Genomic DNA, 23,177 nt, shown 5'->3' on the forward strand with positions numbered 1-23,177 from the left:
TATATGGTTTTCAAATATTTCCATTCTGTAGGGAGAATGGATATAGTTTTACTTTCTTGATAACTTCCTTTGATGCATAGAACTTTTATATTTTGATGAAGTCCAATTTAATCTATTGTTTTCCTTTTGTGTGCATCTATTGGCTTTTATTTTATTTTTTTTATTATTTTTTTAGGAGATACTAGGGATTAAACCCAGGACCTCATATATGGGAAGCAAGCATTCAACCGCTGAGCTGTATCCACTCCCTTCTATTGATTTCCCCTCCCTCCAGATGGCTCCCTCATCTGTTTGCTTGTTATTTGTGCCTATGGTTTGCTCATTGTCTGCTTGTTGTCTGCTTGTTGTGTTTTTGCTCATTGTTCATTTTTTCTTTTAAGAGACGCTCTTAAAAGCTCCCTGCTTATTGTTTTTGCTCATTTGTCTTCTTTAAAAGGCACCGGGAACTGAACCCAGGACCTCCCATGTGGGAGGTGGGCACTCACCCGCTCCTTCTACTGACTTTATTAATTTTTTTTAAGATTTATTTTATTTATTTATCCCCCACCCCCACTGTTTGTACTCACTGTCTGTTCTCTGTGTCTGCTTGTCTTCTTGAGGCACTGGGAAATAAACCTCTCATGTGGGAGAGAGGCACTCAATCTCTTGAACCACTCCAGCTCCCTGGTTTGTTGTGTCTCTCATTGTCTTTCCTCTTGTGTCTCTTTGTTGTGTCATCTTATTGCGTCACCTCGCTGCATCTGCCGTTGCACCAGCTCTCCTTCTCCAGGTGGCCCCGGGAACCAAAACTTGGACCTCCTATGTGGTAGGCAGGAGCTCTGTTGCTTGAGCCACATCCACTTCCCCCTCTATTGGCTTTTTTTTTAATTGTTGTTGTTGTTGCTTTACTTGCATTGACTTTTAAATTGTATTTCTTTGCTTTTTTCCTTAAGTAATTATTCCAGAGATTATGAGTCTTTTAATGTCTCACGTTGCTTAAATGTTGATTTACTTGGGGTAGAATATAGGAACCTTTCAAGAATATAGTCCCCTTACCTCTCTTCCTTTGCAGTACTTTCAGCCATTACATGTCCTTTTTTTCTTTTTTAAGATTTATTTATTGTTATTTCTTTCTCTCCCCTTCCCCCACCCCCAGTTATCGGCTCTCTATGTCCATTTGCTGTGTGTTCTTCTATCCTTATCAAGGGCACCAGGAATCTGTGTTTTCTTTTTGTTGCATCATCTTTGTTGTGTCAGCTCTCCGTGTGTGTGGCGCCATTCTTGGGCAGGCTGCACTTACTTTTGTGCTGGGCCATTCTTACGGGGCATACTCCTTGTGCGTGGGGCTCCCCTATGCATGGGACACCCCTGTGTGGCAGGGCACTCCTTGCGCGCATCAGCACTGCGCATGGGCCAGCTCCACATGGGTCAAGGAGGCCCAGGATATGAACCGCGGACCTCCCATATGGTAGGCGGATGCCCTATCCATTGGGCCAATTCCGCTTCCCTACATGTCCTTTAAAGAAATTAAACAAAATAAAGATATATATATATATATATGTATGTAGTCTTTTTATTTACTCATGTATTTTCATTCTTTCCTATAGATTCATGTTATCTTCTGAGGCCCTTTCCTTCAGCTTGAAGAATTTTCATTAGCAATGAAAATCAATGAATTAATAAAGCTACGTGAATCAGTGTGGTTGAATCTCACAAACCTACTATTTGAGTGAAATAAATCAGAAAGAAACGAATACTTGAAGTATAGTCTGTAATAGGGTCAAATCATCTTATCTCTTTGACTTTTATTCTTATGATAGGAGAGGCTTGTGCTAGGTGATTGCCAGTGTATTTTGTTTTGTTTTTTGGAATTTTAATGAATTTCATTGTGGTCTAATTTATAAACAGCAATGTATTTAAGTAACAAAATTATATGATTGAATTTTGGAAAGTATCAATAAGATAGGAAGAGATTAAATATTTAGAGTGAAAATAATACCACCAAACTTTATATACCTCTTTGCAGTTTGACATATTTTCACATTTCTGAGGATTGTGTGCATATCTTTAGTAGATATATTCATAACAGGCAAATTTTATCAATTCTATTGTAGGAGATCTATTAGACTGTCTACTCAGAAGGATTTGGAACAGAAACAAAAACACCATGTAAAAATAAAAGCCAAGAGATGTGCCACTCCTGTTATCATCAATGAAATTCCACCCACCAAAAAAATGAAAGTGTAAGTAGCACAGCTTCTGTCATGGCATAGATTTAATCCCTGTGTGCTCCCATGTTTAATAGCAAGCAGAACACATGGCACTTCTTGCCTTCATCAATGAGGAATGTATTTTGCTATGAATAATAGTCTGGCTAGAGGAGTTTAAATAATAGGTATTAGCCCCAGGAAGAAAGGAACCTTGAAAGCAGAGAAGAGCAAGCCCCAAGAACGTCGGACCCAGGAAGCAGACGTAAGCAGACAGCCATCTTGCTCCAACATGAAAGTAGACTTTGGTGAGGGAAGTAACTTAATGCTTTATGGCCTTGAATGTGTAAGCTCCTACCCCAAATAAATACCCTTTATAAAAAAAAAAAAAAAAGATAAACCATGTGTGGTATATTCACACAATGGAATATTATTCAGTCATAAAAAGATGAATTATTGGCACATGCTACTGCATGGACGAACCTTGAAAACAGTATGCTAAGAGAATGAAGCCAGACACAAAAGAACACATATTGTAAGACTCTATTAACGTGAAATATCCAGAATATGTAAATCTATTGAGACCCAAAAGCAGATTAGTGTACGCTAGGGTCTGGGGGAAGGGAAGAAAGAGGAGTGACTGCTTAAAGGGTACAGGTTTCCTTTTGCAGTGATGAGAATGTTTTCAAGGTAGAGGTAATAACTGCAGAACTCTGTAAATGTACTAAGTGAACTGAGCTGTACAAGTTAAAATGGTTAATATCATATTATGTGGATTTTAGCACAATAAAATAATCATCAGAAAAGAAAAATAAATAAATAATAGGTATTTATTTGCTTCACACGAGTTTAGAAGAAGTTCATTGCTGGCTTTGGTTCAGTAACTGAACAATAGCAGGGCTAGCATCTCTGATTCTTAGCTTTTTTCCATGCTTGTTCAAAATAGCTGGTCTGTGTTTATCTCAGATTTTTCATTGTTGCCTCATTGTTACAAGATGGCTGCTATATTTCTAGTTTTAACACATTTATGTTCAAGAGATGGAGGAGGAGGATATGGTAAAGGAAAATGGAGCAGCACCCATATCAGGAAAGTGAAATCTTCTCCAGAAACCCTTAAGTTATATCTCACTTGCCAGACTGCGTCCCTTGAATCTCCCCTAGTTGCTATAAAGTTTGTAGAAGCAAGTACAGTACTTTTAGCTTGGTGCATTGCCATTCCAAGCAAAATTGGGGTTCTGTTAATACGAAGGAAGGTAGAATAGGTATTGGGGAAACAACCAGCTGTCTTCTATGTGTTCATTTGTTGATGGGCAGGTTGGAATCCTGTTTCCCTGACTCACCACCAATGGACAACTATTACTTCTATTGTTTTTCTCAAAGTAGCCATTGGTATATATGATCTGATAATACTGTCAGAAGAATCTTATGATTGAAGCATGGCTATTGTCCTAAAGAATGAGAAAATTTAAGGCATGTGGTAGATTTGGAGAGGAGGGTGGTATGGGATATACTTTTGGGAATTGAGAGGATATTTTTGTTCTTTTAAACTCAAGTTCTAACAGTAAGAAGCCAGAGGAAGAAGACAATGCTCATCAAGATACTTCCCAAAAGACTGAATCTTCTTCAGAGAAAGCCAAGAGCAGACATACTATGCCTTGTACACCACCTGTAAGGTATATTTCTTTCCTGAGTTTTTTTTTTTTAAAGATTTATTTATTTATTTCTCTTCCCTTTCTCCCCCCCCACCCCCGCCCCAGTTGTCTGTTCTCTGTGTCCATCTGCTGCGCCTTCTTCTTTGTCCGCTTCTGTTGTCAGCGGCACAGCACGGGAATCTGTGTTTCCTTTTGTTGAGTTATCTTGTGTCAGCTCTTCGTGTGGGCGGCACCATTCTTGGGCAGGCTGCATTTTCTTTCGCTCTGGGTGGCTCTCCTTATGGGGCGCACCGCTTGCGCATGGGGCTCCCCAATGGAGGGGATACCCCTGCATGGCATGGCACTCCTTGTGCGCATCAGTACTGTGCATGGACCAGCACCACATGGGACAAGGAGGCCCGGGGTTTGAACCGTGGACCTCCCATGTGGTAGACAGACGCCCTAACCGCTGGGCCAAGTCCGCTTCCCCTTTTGTGTTTTTTTTTTTAAGATATATTTTTTATTTATTTCTCCCCTCCCACCCTGTTCCCCCTGTTGTCTGCTCTCTGTGTTCATTTGCTGTGTGTTCTTCTTTGTGTGCTTGTATTCTCATTAGGCGGCTCCAGGAACCAATGCTGGGACCTTCCCAAATGGGAGAGAGGTGATTACTCTCTTGTGCCACCTCAGCTCCCTGTTCTGCTATGTCTTCTTATTTTCTCTCCTCTATGTCTCTTGTTGTGTCATCTTGCTACACCAGCTCTCTGCATCAGCTGGCACTCCTGCGTGTGGTGGCTTTTCCCCTGCAAGGCGGCATTCCCATGCAGGGTGGCTCTCCTGCGCGGTTCCACATTCCCATGTGGGCTGGCACTCCATGTGGGCCAGCTCACCACTTGGGCCAGCTTGCCCTCACCAGGAGGCCCTGGGCATCAAACCCTGGACCTACTATATGGTAGATGGGAGCCCATTTGGTTGAGCCATATCCATTTTCCATCTTTCCTGAGTTTTAACTTTAGAATGACCAGAGTAAAATTACAAGCTGTTTGGTACACATGGAGCCTAGGAAAACTTGTAAAGCTGTGATAATGGTGAAGTAAATTGTTGAATGCTTCCAGGGGTGGGGTAGGGGGTGCTCAAGTATTAAACAGAAAAATAAATTATTAATGCAAATGTAAAGTTTTAATTTTTTCAAACTCCCTTCTGATCTTTATTCAAGTAAGCATATGCATTTTCATATTCAGTGTATAAACAGTCTTTGGGTTCTGCTTTATTCACTCAATGTGACACTATTTCATTTAACTTTTTTTTTTAAGATTTATTTTTATTTATTTATTTCTCTGCCCCGCCCTCCATATCTGCACTGTATATTCTTTTGTGTCTGCTTGTCTTCTCTTTAGGTGACAACAGGAACCAATCCTGGAACCTTCTGGAGTGGGAGAGAGGTGCTTAAACTCTTGTGCCACCCCAGTTCCCTGGTCTGCTGAGTCTCTTATTGTCTCTCCTCTGTGTCTCTTTTTTTTGTTGCGTCATCTTGTTGTGCCAGCTCTCTGTGTGGGCCAGCTCGCCTTCACCAGGAGGCCTTGAGAATCGAACCCTTGACCTCCTGTATGGTACACAGGAGCCCAATTACTTGAGCCACATTTGCTTCCCACTATTCCATTTTTATTTTTCTATGCTGCTACAAAATCTTCACATTTATCCTTTTTTGGTATGTTTCTATTCTATCAGATTAGATTTAACCATTTCCTGTGGAAAATGTAGTTTCCACTTTTTCCCTATTATAAGTAACACTTCAGTAAACGTCTTTGAAGTTTGAAGACAGACCCTTTCTTTTTTTAAAGATTTATTCCCCCTCCCCCCATTGTCTGCTCTCTATGTCCATTTGCTGTGTGTTATTTGTCTGCTTGCATTCTTGTCAGTGGCACTGGGAATCTGTTCTCTATTTGTTGTGTCATCTTGCTGCGTCAGCTCTCCCTGTGTGCGGCACCACTCCTGGGCAGGCTGTGCTTTTTTTGCATTAGGCAAACTTTCCTTGAGGGGCATAATCCTTGTGTGGGGGGCTCCTCTATGCAGAGAACACTCCTGCGTGGCAAGGCACTCCTTGCGTGCATTAGCACTGCATGTGGGCTAGCTCACCACACAGGTCAGGAGGCCCTGGGTTTGAACCCTGGACCTCCTATGTGGTAGGTGGATGCTCCATCAGTTGAGCCAAATCTGTGTCCCCAGACCCTTTTCTTTGAGTAATCTTAGGATGAGGATAGAGAAATTCCTTGATCAAAGGGTATGAATGGTTTTATGGCTGTTGATATTTCTTGCCACTTTTATTTTTGAAAGGAATATACTAATTTACATCATCAGCATTGAATGTATTTTTTTACCTCATAGTCTCATCTGCATTGTTTTTTTTTTACTATTAAAGCTGTCTCAGATTTAGTTGATATGAAATGAAATGACATCAAATCATTTTAAATTTTATTTATTTGATTGCTGACAAGATTGTATTATTGTTATTGTTATTTTAAACATCTTTTTCATATTTCCTGTTGTGTGAATTGTCTGTTTCCTTTTTCATTTATCTATAAATAGTCTTAGTGATATTAATATGGCTACTTTATATTGAACTCTTCTTATATGTTTGGTACTTCAGAAACATCTGTTATAATGGTCACAAATATTCTGTGATGATGAGTATTTATTTTCCCTATTTTACTTTTGAAAAAACTGAGACTAAAAGAAGTTAAATGTTTTCGAAAGATCACTCTGTCATCTGTATCATATATCATACTATGTTTCATGTATATTAACCCTTTGCCATATTTGTTGCCAATATTTTTTACCATTTTACTGGTATTTTAGTTTGTTCGTGGTGTAGATGGTAATCATTAGTCAAATCATGAATTTTTTGTAATTTCTTTCAGCTATTTTTTCCTGAAATTTCTTTAATATTTTGGTATAAAGTGCATACCTTAATTTTTTTCTTAGCATTTTCTAGTTAAATATCTATTTATTAGGTAATACATTTTGGTTTTGATGGTTATTTTATCACCATCTTAAAAATCTATATTAATGCCTTCGGATGCTTTTAAATCATTGAGCCCCTTTTCTCTCACTTCTTTTTTTTTTTTTTTTAAGATTTATTTATTTATTTCTCTCCCCTTTCCCCCGCCCCAGTTGTCTGTTCTCTCTGTCTATTTGCTGCGTCGTCTTCTTTGTCCGCTTCTGTTGTTGTCAGTGGCACAAGAATCTGTGTTTCTTTTTGTTGCGTCATGTTGTTGTGTCAGCTCTCCGTGTGTGCAGCGCCATTCCTGGGCAGGCTGCACTTTCTTTCGCGCTGGGTGGCTGTCCTTATGGGGCACACTCCTTGCTCGTGGGGCTCCCCTACGTGGGGGACACCCCTGTGTGGCAGGGCACTCCTTGCGCGCATCAGCACTGCGCATGGGCCAGGTCCACATGGGTCAAGGAGGCCCAGTGTTTGAACCACGGACCTCCCATGTGATAGACAGACGCACTAACCACTGGGCCAGGTCCGCTTCCCATCCCTCACTTCTCTTATCTCCTTTACTGAATTTTCCTCTAGGCAGAAGATTCTGAAAAGTACTGAGGAACAAGAGTTGGAGAAGAGAATGAAAATGCAGCAGGAGGTGGTGGAGATGCGGAAAAAGAATGAAGAATTCAAGAAATTTGCCCTTGCAGGAATAGGTCAGCTTGGTGAACTTGTGCTTGCAGGAATAGGTCAGAATCAGGTTCAGTAGGATTTATGAGGTGCATCTCATAATCTTGGTAGGGTTTTTTTTTTGATCTCTAAAGCAAAAAAGGCTTTCTAGATCAGTAGTCAGCATAAAAAGATTTGTTTATTTAGAAGACTAGACATTAGTTCCATTTGTATCCTAATGATCATTCCTCAGAACATTTTACATACATTGGCCCCTTTTTAGAGCATGCTGTGCCCCTCCATCTCTGACTCTAGGGGTCATACCAGTCATTTGAGGCCTATCTCCACAAAGCCTTCTCTGATTTCTTCAAGTAAAATTAATTCCTCCTTGGTTTTTTCTTCCTAATTATTTTTCTTTTTATTAGTAAAAAAGGGAACCAGGATGGAGATGAAAGATAAAGCCAACTGGGCAGGCCACCTTATTTTTTCCCCCACTTTATCCTAGACAGAGAAAAAGAAAGGTATGGAGGAAAAGTATGACTGAGGGAGCTAAGAGGCCAGAGTTCTGCTTTGCTCTAGCATAGGGTTCCTGCTGGTGGCATCAAAGCTATAAAGCCTTGCTTACTGGGGACGGATGTTGAAAAAGCACCCTTATAATTCAGAGGGTTTCCTTCGTAAAGATTCTGAGTTAAGTGTGCTTTTAAAGTCAATCAGTTGCTTTTTCTATTAACAGTATTAAAAGTTATTTCCAGAGTGATGACCACACTTGGGAGATGGGATTCTTTTCTTCCATGCTACCTCTTTACAGTTTGCATCTGACCAAAGGGTTTAAAACAGAACAGCTTTCAGTGAATTGGACACAAAAATCAGTGCTCTCGAAGACTATTTCAAATTTTGGTCAGATGAAGATAGTGAACAAAGTTAGATTTATGGTAATAAAAACAACAAAAAAGGACTGGAATGAAAGGGGATTTATTGATATTCTCTATCCCTAATGTTATTTACCTGTGCATTTTATTCTATTTCTCACTCAGGGCAACCTGTGAAGAAATCTGTCAGCCAGGTAACCAAATCAGTTGACTTCCACTTCCGCACAGATGAGCGAATCAAACAACAACCTAAGAACCAGGAGAAGTATAAGGAAGTGAACTTTACATCGGAATTGCGAAAGCATCCTCTGTCTCCTGTAAGTTAATGGCCTGAGTGAATATTCCATTGTTACTAATTCAGTTGGAATTTCAAGTGTAGCATTTGTGGTTTCTACTTGTAATAGTATATTTGAGAGGAGCATATGTTTTTGAGTAAAGATATATCTAAATCCTCACTTTGCCCTATTACCTTTGTGATCTTAGACAAAGCATTCTAACTCTCTTGGAACCATCTTACCAAATTGCCAAAAAAGATTATATTGAGACTGTACATAAAATACATAAGGAAAAAAAAATACATAAGCATTATGTATGGGCAGTTATAGGTGTAGGCATTTCTTCTGTTAACAATGTTCTTAGAAAAACCTTGAGTCTGCAAAGTTGTGTACAAAATATAACAGGCATTATGGGAAAGATGACATTGGGGCAGACTGCTCAAATTTTGTACAATTTTTTTACCAGAGCATTTACAAAACAGTAATAATTCTAAATAAAAATTCTAATACTAATAATCTCCACTTGTATTTTTAATCAGCATCATCATTAGTTGAAGTCATTTCTTTGCTATCATAACTCTTGGAATTGTCCTTCTTCCTTTGAGATGTAGGTCCTTGAAGACTTTTGCTTCCAATCAGATACTTAATTACATCAAAATTAATGATCTAAGGAGTAGGCTTCATCAATCAGTTTTTGTAGGAGGATGTGTAGAGAGATTCTGATTCAGACAATTGCCTGACCTGCTCCAAACCCAGAAGCCTGGTCGTTCCTATTCTTTAATGCGTTTTGAAAAGGGATGCCTTTGCAACTTTTTGTTTCTTTTCTTATTCGAAGAAAGCTTGTTCTTGAATGCTTCAGAACATATTTTGAGGGGGAAAAATCACCTTATGTAATTGTAGCAAAGGCCAAATTTAAGTGCAATTTAAGTGTCTAGCACTTAAGAGCTGAAAGGTTATAACCCTTTTTCAAGGCCTGACAATCTTAAGAGGAGTAATCTTGGCTTCACACATACTTTTTATTTGTTTGTTTGTTCTTGATCCTCTGTTCTGAATCTGTGGCTTGAGTTATTCTGTAACACTTCATTTGGGGAACAACTCTGTTTATAGGCCCGAGTGACTAAAGGATGCACCATTATTAAGCCCTTCAACCTGTCCCAAGGAAAGAAAAGAACATTTGATGAAACAGCGTCTACGTATGTGTCCCTTGCACAGCAAGTCGAAGCCTTCCATAAACGAACCCCTAACAGATATCACTTGAGGAGCAAGAAGGATGATATTAGTAAGTTCCCTGCTAATATCTCTAGATAATCCTAGAATTTCCTTTGCCTACATCTTAGGCATGGATATGCCTTTAGTTGAAATCCCAGCTTTTGAACTAAAGTATGGCATGTGACTATATAAATTTTTATTTAAAACGTTATACATTTACAACTAAATACTGTTATGTGTTTCTTTGAGGCATCACTTATTTCTAGAATAAATTGATATCATTTTTTCCCACAGTTATGTGATAAGATCTAGATTAGAGAGTTCATTCTAAGTAATTATGCACATTGACTAGGTCGTCGCTGTCCAGGTAAATCAGTAATTTTCTGTGAGTGATGGTGGTGTCCTTAACTGATGCTCTGACATAGGTTTTTGTTTTCTTTATTTGACTTTATATGAGATGTAATCTTTGATGTAGATTATTTCAGGGAGTTGATAAAATTGGTAATAATTAGTTTGCCTTTAGAAAGGCCTTATTATAAAGATGGAATAAACAAAACTTATTTGTCAATAGCAAACAAAATAGTTGGCATTATCAACAGAAAGGAAGTATATATCCATCAGACACGAATTCATTGTGAGTTTAGACAGTGATAGCAGGGTTTACCCAAAGCCTACCATACCCCTCATTAAAGAGTGTTAGGGAACAAGGAATTAAATATTGTCAGGCTGGCTGATAAGAGCTGAGCTCAATACAGAGGACCAACAACTCTGTGGTTTTTTATCCATCTCTGAGCTGCTTAGCTGAGTCACCCAACCTTCAGGTAACCTGACTTTTGGGGAGATAGGTCAGTGACTTCTGTTTGCAGGCCTCTTACCCTCCAAACCTGTGGCCAAGATCTCCAGAGACCCACAGACTCCTGTATTGCAAACCAAACAGCGTGCAAGGCCTGTCACCTGCAAAAGTGCAGCTGACCAGGAAGCTGAGGAGCTCGAGAAACTACAACAGTAAGTCCCTCTGAGGGATATTTGAGGAAGAGTTATAAGAACTTATCTGTTTTCTTCTCAGTTCTATAGGGGAGGAGAGTTGTTATTTTTGATTCCATGGAAATTTATGGCACCTTGAGTTGCAGGCCTTTGCAAACTCTGCATGTACACCCCTGCCTCAACAATTAAAGGATTGAAAGTGGGAATGTGGGGATGTTCTGGAGTATGAATTGGTTAAAACAAAAACAAAATTAATGCAGGAGTTGGGCAGAGAAACTTACAATTTCAATTAAGAAGATCATTAAGGAGTGTCCTCTGATTAGTTTAGGTAAAACCCACCCCATTATGGTCACCCAAGGGACTGTTAGAGCTATTATCAGTGGAAGAATCTGAACATTAATGTGGTTAGGACTAGAGTTTATTTCCTATATACTTTATCCATTTGTGGAGGGCAAAATTACCATGTGAAGAGAACCTCCAGTTTTTAAAGGGGTGCGAATGTTAGAGCTATCTTTGCTGTAGAAGTGGAGATGATGGCTGTGGAGAGAGTTGAAATTTTGCCATACATGATGTCTAACCATAGTGATTACTATTTTTCTGGTTTGGGCCTACTTTGTTGTTTTGTAGTTTTCATTTTATTTTTTGTGATTGTCATTTAAACTTCCATCTCACAGATACAAATTCAAAGCACGAGAACTGGATCCCAGAATTCTTGAAGGTGGGCCTATCTTGCCCAAGAAACCACCTGTGAAGCCACCCACTCAGCCTATTGGCTTTGATTTAGAAATTGAGAAAAGAATCCAAGAACGAGAGTCAAAAAAGAAATCAGAGGATGAACACTTTGAATTTCATCCCAGACCTTGTCCTACTAAGATCTTGGAAGATGTTGTGGTAAGATTTTGGTTAAGGCTTTGCTTGCTGACAGAAGTGTCTTTCTTTGTGACCAAGTATCCATCCATTCACAAATGTTTGAGTAGATAATATGAGTAAGGAGTCATATGAGGAACTGTAGGTGATAAAGACATATCAGGAGTGGATTTTGCTCTCAGGAAACCAAAGTCCAGTAAGGGAGGCAACATGTGTAGATAAAATGAGAGAGAAGTGTTTGGAGAGAGAGAAAAATTAAAAGTACGATTGGAGTTCAGATGAGAGAATGATCTCTTCCAGATAGAAGGTTTGGGCAATGCTTTGTGGAGGAGGCAGCATTTGACTTGAGCATTGACACTGTGTAGTAGAAGTAATAGTAATGATCATTAGCATCATTGCTGACACTTTTACTATGTGCCAGCCACTGCCATCAACCCTTTTCATATATTAACCCAAGAATTAAAAAAAATTTTTTATTAGAGCTGTTGTAGGTTTACAGAAAAAATCATGCAGAAAGTAGAGTTCTTATATACCATCCCCTCACACAGTTATCTCTATTATTATTTTATATTAATGTGGTACCTTTGTTATAGCTGATTAAAAATATGTGTATTAGTATCATTTTATTAGCCCGTGAATTTTGGCAACAAGTCCTTCAGATCAGTTACTTTAGTTATCATCAGTTTCTGGTGAGGTAATTGAGTAACATTCCTAGGCTATTCACCTAGTAAATGGTTGAGTAAGGAAAAGAATCCAGGCATTCTACTCTTTATTATATTCCTCTCCAATATGTGGTAGAATTTGGACTTGCAGAAGTGTGAAGTGTAGAACATTCTAGGCAGTGGAAGTAACATGCAAAAGACCCTAAAAGTGGAAAATATGACCTATGTACTGGAAATTATGAAGAAAATTGGAGAAAAGTAATATGTAAAGGGAAGTAACTAGAAACTAGATTAAGAGAATTGGGTTGTAGTTTGATGATGGGCTCTTAGTCATTATTTTAGAAAAAATATGAAATCAGCAACAGATGCCACAATTGGAAAATAATAACTCTGGAAAGCACCTGTGTTAAGCAGTGAAGGTGTTTTTGAGTACTTTTCCATGCAGGTGGGAAAGTCCACCCTCCCACCCATTTGAATTGACTTGTGTCTGGGTACTAGAAGAAGTCCATGTTTTTCTGCCTTCTTTTTGCTTTCCTTCAGATTTTTTTTTTTTTAGGAGATACTGGGCATTGAACCTGGGGCCTTGTACATGGGAAACAGGTTACATCTGCTCTTTGCTTGCCTTTAGACTAGGAATTCTTAACAAGGAGTCCATGAGCTTGAATTGAAATTCAAAAAAACATTCTTGTGGGGACGTGTTGGTGCAGGTGTGATATATTTATTAAATAATAACACAGTATGGTGTAGACTTAGTAAGGTATCTGTGGTTCTCACTTGACTGGCAAAGAGGTCTGTAGAACAAAAAAAGTTTTAAGAACCTCTGCTTTAGAGTTACCATGGATTTAGGTGAAACTGTACCAATGTATACCCTCAACTGGGTACCCAGTTTTATTTATTCTCTTTTTTCAGAAATTAAATCATAAGCTAGCTGACGTTACATTTTCCATACTCTTAAAAAAGTATGTGATAATACCAAGAAAATACTTCTTTCCCTTTCCCATCCCTTCTTTCAATTGAGAGCCTTCTGCCTGTGGGATCTCTCTTTTATTCACAGTGCTCTTTCTTTTGCTCTGATGCACATGTGCTATAGATCAAATTCTGTTAAAACAAACTTTTAAAGAAACTTCCCCCTCCCTCACCCAATTGATTAGTCTCCTGGAGTTGTTCCTCCTTTGTCATTACCCACTGAGAAAGCAGTGTTCTGAATACCACAGGGGAAGTGGAGGTATGTGCAAGCCTCAGAATTTTGGAGCAAAAGTGTTTATCATATTTAATCAGAACAAAATTTTTAATTTATTTGTTCATCGTATTCAGAACAAAAGTTTTTATTTATTAAAATAATTTTTTTAAAGATTAAAGAAAAAATTTTTTTCTACCCCCCCTCATTGTTTGGGTTCGTTATCTGCTCGTCTTTCTAGGAGGCACTGGAAACTGAACCCAGGGTGGGAGGGAGGTGCCCAATCACTTGAGCCGTATCCACTGCCTACATGTTGTGTCTCTCATTGTGATTCCTCATTGTGTCTTCTCATTGCATCATCTTGCCATGCCAACCTGTTGCATCAGTTCGCTGTCTTGCTCGTCTTCTTTTGGAGGCACTGGCAACTAAATCTGGGATCTCCCATGCGGTTGGTAGACACCCAACTGCTTGAGCCACATCTGCTTCCCTCATTGTATTTATTTTACGTGTAAGAAGAGGCCCTAAGAAGAAAAATGTCTTCCTCAGGGCTTCTGTAACATTCATTGAGCAACTTACTTTATAAATTTGTTTTGTTTTTCTTTTTGGATGGTATCAGGGATTGAACCTGGTACCTTGTACATGGGAAGCAGGTACTCAAACCACTGAGCTACATCCGCTCATTTTACAGTTAGTTCCAGCACCTTACTTTTAATAGTATCTTTTTCTCCAAGGTCCTGTTTTCTGCCCCCTTAGAAGTTTCTTTTTTTAAAAAATTTGATTCACATATCACCCACTTGATTTTTACTGTATTCTTGTTCCTCATATACCAATATTCACTTTACATAATTTTTAAAACCAACTTACCTTTTTTAATATAAAGTAACTTTAAAGGGAACTTTTAAATAACTATGTAAATGGGAAATCAGTGTCATGAATAATAAAATAATAGGTAATACTTACATGAAGATTATTATGTAGCAGGTTTTTTTTTTTTTTAGTGAAATTTCGCTTTCTTTTTTTTTTTTTTTTTTTTTAAAGATTTATTTATTTAATTCCCCCCCCTCCCCTGGTTGTCTGTTCTTGGTGTCTATTTGCTGCGTCTTGTTTCTTTGTCTGCTTTTGTTTCTTTGTCTGCTTCTGTTGTCATCAGCAGCACAGGAAGTGTGGGCGGCACCATTCCTGGGCAGGCTGCACTTTCTTTTCACGCTGGGCGGCTTTCCTCACGGGCGCACTCCTTGTGCATGGGGGCTCCCCCACGCGGGGGACACCCTTGCGTGGCACGGCACTCCTTGCGCGCATCAGCACTGCGCATGGCCAGCTCCACACGGGTCAAGGAGGCCCGGGGTTTGAACCGCGGACCTCCCATATGGTAGACGGACACCCTAACCACTGGGCCAAAGTCCGTTTCCCTTATTCTAAGCTCTTTTTTTTTAAATCCCCCCCTTGTGACTTTTTTTGCATGCTGTCTGTTTTCTGTGTCCATTTGCTGTGCGTTCTTCTGTGTCTGTATTTATTTTTATTTATTTCCCTTCCCCCCCTTGTGGCTTGCTTGCTGTCTACTCTCTGTGTCCGTTGCTGTGTTCTTCTGCATTTTTTGCTTGTCTCCCTTTTTGTTGCATCACCTTGCCGAGTCAGCTCTATGCCATGCTTGTGGGCTGGGCAGCACTCCATGGTGTTTGTGGGCTGGGCGGCACTCTGCACATCCCGGGGCCTCCCATATGGTAGACGGGAGCCCAATTGATTGAGCCACAGCCACTTCCCTAAGCTCTTTACTTTTATTTTAGTAACTTACTTAAGCCTCACAACAACCCTATGATGGTTTACAATTAGGAAACAGACACAGATCGCAAACTAGCCAATGGCAGAGCTGGGATATGAACCTAGGCAGGGTGGTTCCAGAGTCCCTGCTTTTGTATAAAAATAGTACTTTTTAAAATAGAATATTCCTATGAAAATACATGTTTTTTTTGTTTTGTTTTGTTTTATGTCTGCATACCACCTAACATCTTTTTCCATATCACCAGGCATACCTGAACTCTGTTTTTGGAAACACTGATTTAGGAAATTTGTTTGGTAGTTTGTTATGCTCTGTACATGCTAGGATGAAGTTGTAAGTGGGGAAAGGTGAATAGAGTTCAGTCAGAGTTATTAGTGAGTTAGTGTTATTCTAAGATCTTAGAGAGGGCAGCATTATACCAGATTATGCTTTGTTGAGAATTCTGAGTCAACATACCAACAAAGCACTAGGTGCAACTGGATCGATGTGGTATGCTGTAGGGAAGTGTTTGTCAAATCCAAGTGGTTTTAAAATACTCTTGGGTGCTACAAATTCCAGGCTTCTCCGCCCCTGGAGTTTTAAATTATTAGGTGCAAAGTAGATTAGAAAGAGCCCTGGTTGGTTGTGTATTTGTAGTGCCCTACGAACATTAAGCAATTGGATGTTGTTAACAGTAATAACTCATTAAGTGTTTACATTGTACTGAGTGCTTTATGTAGATTATCTTATTTATTCCTTTTAACAACTCTGAGAGGTAGGTTTTGCTCTTATACCTGTTTTTCAGATGAGAGAACAGCAATTAAGAGATGTCTAGTGTAAAGAAGGAACCAGGATTTGAGTCCACCATCTCCTAAACATTATGTTTTTCTACTCTGCAACACTAACCATCATCATTGTTTATTTTGGCAAACATGGTTTTTGAGTTTGACACTGGTTGTTTCTGGCTCTCACTACTAAAATTTACAGTGATTTCACTTCAGCCCTTGGCTTCTAGAGAAAGAAAGCCTAGAAGGAGACATTAGATGTATCTCTTCTCTCATTTTTCAGAAAGGGAGACTTTGAAGTGGAATGTATCTTCTCCAAAGAAACATTTTTATAAGTTGATAGCAGAACTGGGATTAGAAACGCAGGTCTCCTAACTTCTAGCTTTGGGCTCCTAAAGCAGGACAGAAAAGCCAGCCTCCCAGAGCCTGTGTGCTGCTTGCCTGTTTGCCACTGTCCCTTCCCATCCGTGTCCTAGTGCTAGAGCTTTGTTTCTGTGTGTCCTTAAAGTGTTTCTTGTGCTCTCCCACTTGTGGCTAATAGATGGGCAGCAGTGGACCATGAAGCAGAAAGGAAGAAAAAAGGCTTTTGGGGCAGAAGTCGAGTGATGAAAATCTTGCATGAGAGTATGAAATGTGAACTTGGTGCTGGCATCTAATGGGGAGCTGGGGGAAGATGCGTGGTGTCAGTGAGTAATTTTAGCAGAGATGTTTTAGGATGACTTGGGGAAACCAGCAGACTTTTTTTTTTTTTTTTTTTTGCATATCCCTGAGATAAATTGCTTCACGATAATTTCTTACTTGCTCTGTGACAAGTCTGAGCACTTGTCCCAGGGCGGTTAGGGGGCAACTTTTCTTAGGGAGATGAGCCTCCCCCATCCCTATCCCCCATTCTGGGCTGCTTTACCTAAATATGTCATATGTCCACTCACATTGCCCACTTCTATCTACACATCAGCTGATCTGAGAGATACCTTCCCCGAACTTCTTGGCTCTACATTCTGCTGAGTTTCATGAGAGCACTTGTAAAAATTCAGAAGCATTTATTTCATTTGTTACTTGTTGTCTCTTTCCTCCACTAGAATGTGAATTCCCTGAGAGCAGGGACTGTGTGTATATCTATATTGTTCACTTTTTTTATCCCCAGCACCCAGCATAGTGACTGTCACAGCATATCCAATATTGGATAACTGAGTGAATGACTAACAGTGTAAGCTGAAACACACCAATCTGTATTTCTAGCTTATATTAGACACTGGGAATACAAAGATGAAATGACATGGCCTTTGTTCTCAAAAGCAGTCTGGTACAGCAGATGGATGTGCAAACAAATAAGCACAGTAGTACTAACATTCATTGAACAGTTACTACAGGGTCATCTTATAGCTGCTATAGAGAATGAAAAAGAGTACAAATGATAATATCCATGCCCTTTAGTTGCTTATCATTTCCAAAACTTAAAATAGCAAAATAAAAAAAACCTTCTCTATTTATGGGAATTCACTTTTCTTTATTTCTAATTGAGCCTCCAGTTAGCTTTGATTGCAGTAGAGCTAAAGTTGATAGTTGTTGCAAAGTCAATTTTATTTTCATAAACCAACTTTTCCTCTTCCTCAACAATTATGGAGGTTGGTTCTACTCATAAATATCTCCTTCATAGCCTAAGTAAAGAGTTCCATTGTTTCTCTCTCTCATTTTTTTAAAAGACTTATTTATTTATCACCCCCCCCCCCCCGTGTCTTCTTTTTTTTTTTTTCCTGTTTGTTTTCTGGGTCCATTTGCTGCGTTTTTTTTTTTTTTCCTGTGTCTGCTTGTCTCCCTTTGTTGTGTCATCTTGCTGTGTCAGCTCTCTGCAGCACACGGGCTGTCAGCTCTCCGTGGTGCGCAGGCCAGCTTGCTTTCACAAGGAGGCGCCGGAATGCGAACCCAGGGCCTCCCATATGGTAGACAGGAGCCCAACTGATTGAGCCATACCTGCTTCTCACATGTCTCTTTTTTTAAAAGATGCTTTAGATTACATAAATGTTACATCAAAAATGTAGGGGAGGGAGTAGAGGTGGCTCAAGCCATTGGGCACCTCCCTCCCACTTGGGAAGTCTCAGGTTTGGTTCCTGGTGCCTCCTAAAAAGAAAATGAGTACACAGCAAACAGGCACAGAGAGCAGACAATGAGCACAAAATAACGAGGGAGTCTGGGGGAGAGAAGTAAATAAATGAATGAATCTTTTTTAAAAAAGACTGTATATATATATATATATGGAAAGCAGAGTGAGTATAGCTTAGTGGCTGCGCGCCTTCTTTTCATGTATGAGGTCCTGGGTTCAATCCCTGGTACCTCCTTTAAAAAGAAATACACACCCACACACACACATGGAATTCCCAAATACCCCAGCCCCTCCCACACTTTCCCACATTGACATCTTTCATTAGTGTGGTTTATTAAAATTGATGAATACATTGAAGCCATTTCTTCTATTTTAAAATGTGAATCTCTGCTGGATGGTTGCAGAGAGAAGGGAGAAATAGGTTGAGGGGAATGAGTGTAGAGCTAAATAAATCCTCAGATATTTATTTCAATCACTTTATTTTATGCAAAAGAAAAGAAAGGAACGAAAAAAAAACACACAAGGCCTAAAAGGATAATTTGCTTAAGGCTAGAGGTTGGAACGAAAGCTGGGCTAGAACAGGGCCCTGAGTCCAGGCCTAGTGTTCTTCCTGCTTCCAAATACCCCAGGTGTGTTCTTTCAGGAGACTGGTGTTCACTTGTCCATGATGCTATGGAACGCTAGCATTTTTTGTTGTTTTGTTTTGAGCACTATTTGAAAACCCATTCATGGATTTTTGTCACTCTGACTTCAAGGTCTGCTGTATTGGATTTCACTATGCTAGTGATTATGGCATTCTTTAGAAACTGTGTAAGAACTTTTTTTTTCTTTTTTGTATAAGAATTTTTACAGTACTATAAACATTCTATTCATGGTGGTCCCCTTGAGAGGCTATACATTCTTTCCAATAATTGCAGTATTGCACAAAACATTTTGGAAAGCCATGGTCTTTTGGAGCTCTTCCATGGTGGCAAATAATCATTTGAAAGAGTAATTTGTTTTGGGGAACTAGTCTAAAGTTTTTGAAACTAAATATTCTGAGTAGTTCAAGATAACAGAGTTGGAAACAATTTTGTTTAATTAAAAGTGAAGATGGAGGGACTATCTTTCTTTCATGACCTAAAAACCAACTTTGAAAGCCACTCCCAGGAAAGACATTCCAAACCTGTTTTGAGTAGTTGCAGCATTGTTGGGATTAAAAAGTCTCCTAAATGGGGAAGTGGATTTGGCTCAACAGATAGAGTGTCCACCTACCACATGGGAGGTCCACTGTTCAAACCCAGGGCCTCCTGACCCATGTGATGAGCTGGCCCACGCACAGTGCTGATGAGCGCAAGGCATGCCCTGCCTTGCAGGGGTGTCCCCTGCGTAGGGGAGCCCCATGCGCAAGGAGTGCACCCTGTAAGGAGAGCTGCCCAGTGCAAAAAAAGTGCAGCCTGCCCAGGGTGGCGTTGCATACATGGAGAGCTAATGCAGCAAGATGGCGCAAATAAAAAGAGACACAGATTGCTGGTGTCACCAACAAGAATACAAGCGGACACAGAAGAACACACAGTGAATGGACACAGCCGACAACTGGGAGTGGGGGTGGGGAAGGGGAGAGAAATAAGAACAAAAAAAAGCCTCCTAAGTTATTATTTTGGAGTCCAAGCTATAAATTCTGTTATTCATGCCGTCATACATTCTTACTGAATTCATATAACAAACAATTGCCAAATGCCTTATACTTGCCAATGTCTGCTTAGGTGATTGAGGTTGGTGGAATAAAACATAGTTCCCACCCTTGAAGCACTTACTACGGGCTAGCACAGAAGATGAGCATGTAAATAACTGCAATGAGGTTGTTTTTGTTGTTTGTTTGTTTGTTTCTTAGGACCGGGGATTGAACCCTGGACCTCGTACATGGAAAGCAGACATTCAACCACTTGAACTATGTCCACTCCCCAATGAGAGTTGGTTCTTTTGTTTTTTTTTTAGGAGGTACCGGGGATAAAACCTATGTCTTTGTTCATGGGAAGCAGGCACTCAACCACTTGAGCTACATCTGCTATCCTACATTGAAGTTTTATATGTTCTGTGGTAGAACTATATATAGGGGATAAGAGGGTCAGTTCTATAGATCTGTTGAAAGGCTTTATAAAGAAGAGGTGCTTCAGTGGAGGCTTGAAAAGATGAATTCAATACTTCAAAGTAGTCAGGACATTACAGAAAGAGCACAAGCAAAGGTATTGAGATAAGAATCAGTGGTACATCCAGGTTCCACCAGCAGTTCGTTGTGGCTGGAGAATGGTGTGTAAGGAGGGCCAAGAGATAAAGTCTGGAGGATCAGGCAAGTACCAGACTATGAAACTCCTTATATTTTATGCTAAGGAACTTATTTGTTAATACTGGTATAGTTAGAATACTAGAAGGCATTAAAGGATTTTAAGTCAGGAAGTAAATGTGATCAGAGGTATTTTCGAAAAAGAATCCTGACTATATAATGGAAGATGAATTGGACGAATTAGGTGAGAAGCTGAAATACTATGAGGAAACTAGTAGAATAATACAGGCAGTAGATGATGTGGGCCTGTGGTATGGTAGTGAAGAGCCTGAGGAACCAGAATAGAAAGCTGATAAGGAGCAGGTGCACATGTGAGCGGACAAATTAAAGAGTTTGAGGATGTCTCAGGGTAGTTCGAATTTTTGTTTTTAAAAATGAAATTGTTTCGTGTGATCTACGTATCTTTAAAAAAAATAATACATTTAAAAAGTAAATAAATAAATAGATTTGGTCGTACACTTCAAAACAACAGCCAAAGAGATACCACTTTTCTGGTAGGATTAATTGCCAGATTCATGATATGGTATAAATGCTATAAGAGCCAGAAAATCCTTATGGATTAACTTTCTAAAATATTTCTTTTGAATATGTGCACAGTATGATACACCTAATTCAGTCTGCATCAGTGCATTAGGACCATTAAAGGAAACATTCTTCATAGTAGTTGACTGTATTAGAATTGTGGAATATGGAAAATTATATTCCTTTCTTAATCTACCCATAAAGAGATATGAGGGCTAGAATTTGGTGTTCTTTCCAGATTTTTTATTTTATTTTTTACTTTTTTCCCACCCCAACCCCATGGCCCCCTCGTATGTTTGCTCGTTGTTTGCTACTTTTTTTTGCTTGTTGTCTGTTTCTTTTTTTCATATGGGAGGTGAGTCCTTAACTTTTTAAGCCATATCAGCTTGTTTTGTGGGGGGGTTTTTTGTTTCTTTTTTTTCTCTTATTCGTTTTTGCTTGTTGGTTTTTGTTTTTCCTTAAAGTCTAACTTGGTACCTTGACCCTCCTCCCTAAAATTGTAGACACTGTTCTATGTCAGTAATAAAAATTAACTTGATCCTTTTTAATGGCTTTATGATATTCTGTTGTACCACAATTTTTTCTTTTTTTCCCCTATATTTTAAATTTTATTTTCTATTGTATCACAATTTAAGAAAGGATTTATCCAATACTTTCTGGATAGATAATTGAGGTACTTGCCATTTTTTACTCTTTTGAAGAATACTGTATTGAATATATACCTAAAAATAAAACAACTAAATAAGAGATTAAATACTAGAAGAGTAATTTTGGTTGAAAAAGTGTGACCATTTGAAATTTAATAGATAATTCCCAAAAACCTGTACCAATTTTAACCCTTACCTAATATTATGTGAGTGCCCATTTATCGTCATACTTTAGCCAACACTGGTATTAATCAGTCTTTCAAATATTATTCAATCTTATAGGTGAAGAATATCTCATTTTAATTTGTATTTTAAAAAATTATTAATGAGTTCAAACCTCTTCCATATTTGTGAGAACTACTGTTCTTTGCCCATTTATTTGCCAAAGGGAATTTAAACTCACTCTTTGTCCAATACATTTTCTCATTTGCCTTTTGACTTTTAAGGGTAATGTTTTTTAATAGACGTTCTCATTGTAGAGACTGTATGTATAGGTTTACAAGAATGGACAGAATTTGTTCTGATCCTAGACACATTTGCAAGTCTTTTTTTATTCTTTTGGTTTCAAGGGATTGGGGTATAGAAAGGGGGAGAAAAAAAAATATTGGCATTAGTTTGTTTCTGTTGTAGTGTGTGTTTTTCGTAAATACCAAAAAAGATTTTGGTGATTCACGTTTTTCTGAACATATAGCTCTGTCTTCATCCTTGTAATTTGCTGTTCTTTTGCCATGACAATACACCTTTGGAGTGTTACTACATACCAGATAAGCCTTTGTCATAGTCGAGTGATGAACACCATAATGAAATACTAGCCTTTTTTTTTATTCCTAGTATACAAATTCCTTTTAAGGAAAGGATTTAATCTTCAGGTTGTGCTTCATTTAATCTTATATATGCACACACATACATGCATACATATTTATGTGTGTGGCACCATAGTGCCAGGCACCAGTATTCTTATCCACAAGGAATTTATAGCCTTGTGGGGTTTGTTCTGGAATGTCTAATTGAGTTGCTTCCTCTTCCCAGGGTGTTCCTGAAAAGAAGATACTTCCAATCACTGTCCCCAAATCTCCAGCCTTTGCTTTGAAGAACAGAATCCGTGTACCCACCAAAGAAGATGAGGTGATTTCCTGGGAGTAGGGAGTTTCTTTTTCTTCCACATAATCAAAACATTATCCTTTATTAAATATAATGATTCAAAGGTACCATTCTTGTCTACAAGATCATCATTTTGCTCTTCCAAGATCAATTAGTTATAAGGAGGTGAATCTTCTGTAATAATTATTTGCAACTTTTGGGAATTGAGGAGGGGTTGGGCATTGGAGGCTTGTGCATTTCTATAGCTTTGAAAATCAGCCTGTCTTTGATGGATCAAAAGTTATAAGTTGCCAAGCTCTGCACCATATTTTACCTGAGTTATTGTTACTATTCAGAAAGGAACTTTAAAAATTTTACTAAGCAGTTATATCTGCACATCTCCATTTACCCAAGAGTTGCAAAGGTGACTGTATGATGATAGTTTGTGAAATTG

At 38.9% G+C, this 23,177-nt stretch overlaps 1 protein-coding gene across 6 annotated transcripts in view; it reads left to right on the forward strand.

Moving 5' to 3' along the window:
- Positions 1 to 23,177, forward strand: part of TPX2 (TPX2 microtubule nucleation factor) — a 54,568-nt gene that overhangs the window by 22,454 nt on the left and 8,937 nt on the right. For 3 of the 6 annotated variants that reach the window (XM_004464026.5, XM_004464025.5, XM_004464027.5), the window contains 8 exons: positions 2,094 to 2,222; positions 3,740 to 3,859; positions 7,392 to 7,513; positions 8,501 to 8,652; positions 9,718 to 9,889; positions 10,686 to 10,824; positions 11,478 to 11,694; positions 22,673 to 22,768. In XM_004464026.5, coding sequence (XP_004464083.1) covers positions 2,094 to 2,222; positions 3,740 to 3,859; positions 7,392 to 7,513; positions 8,501 to 8,652; positions 9,718 to 9,889; positions 10,686 to 10,824; positions 11,478 to 11,694; positions 22,673 to 22,768 — 1,147 coding nt within the window. Of the gene's footprint in view, positions 1 to 2,093; positions 2,223 to 3,739; positions 3,860 to 7,391; positions 7,547 to 8,500; positions 8,653 to 9,717; positions 9,890 to 10,685; positions 10,825 to 11,477; positions 11,695 to 22,672; positions 22,769 to 23,177 lie in introns of all 6 variants that reach the window. The other 3 variants (XM_058286857.2, XM_058286861.2, XM_071211629.1) reach the window with 1 other exon arrangement.

Source organism: Dasypus novemcinctus, chromosome 24 (assembly GCF_030445035.2).
Source record: "Dasypus novemcinctus isolate mDasNov1 chromosome 24, mDasNov1.1.hap2, whole genome shotgun sequence".
In the NCBI taxonomy this organism is placed as follows: Eukaryota; Metazoa; Chordata; class Mammalia; order Cingulata; family Dasypodidae; genus Dasypus; species Dasypus novemcinctus.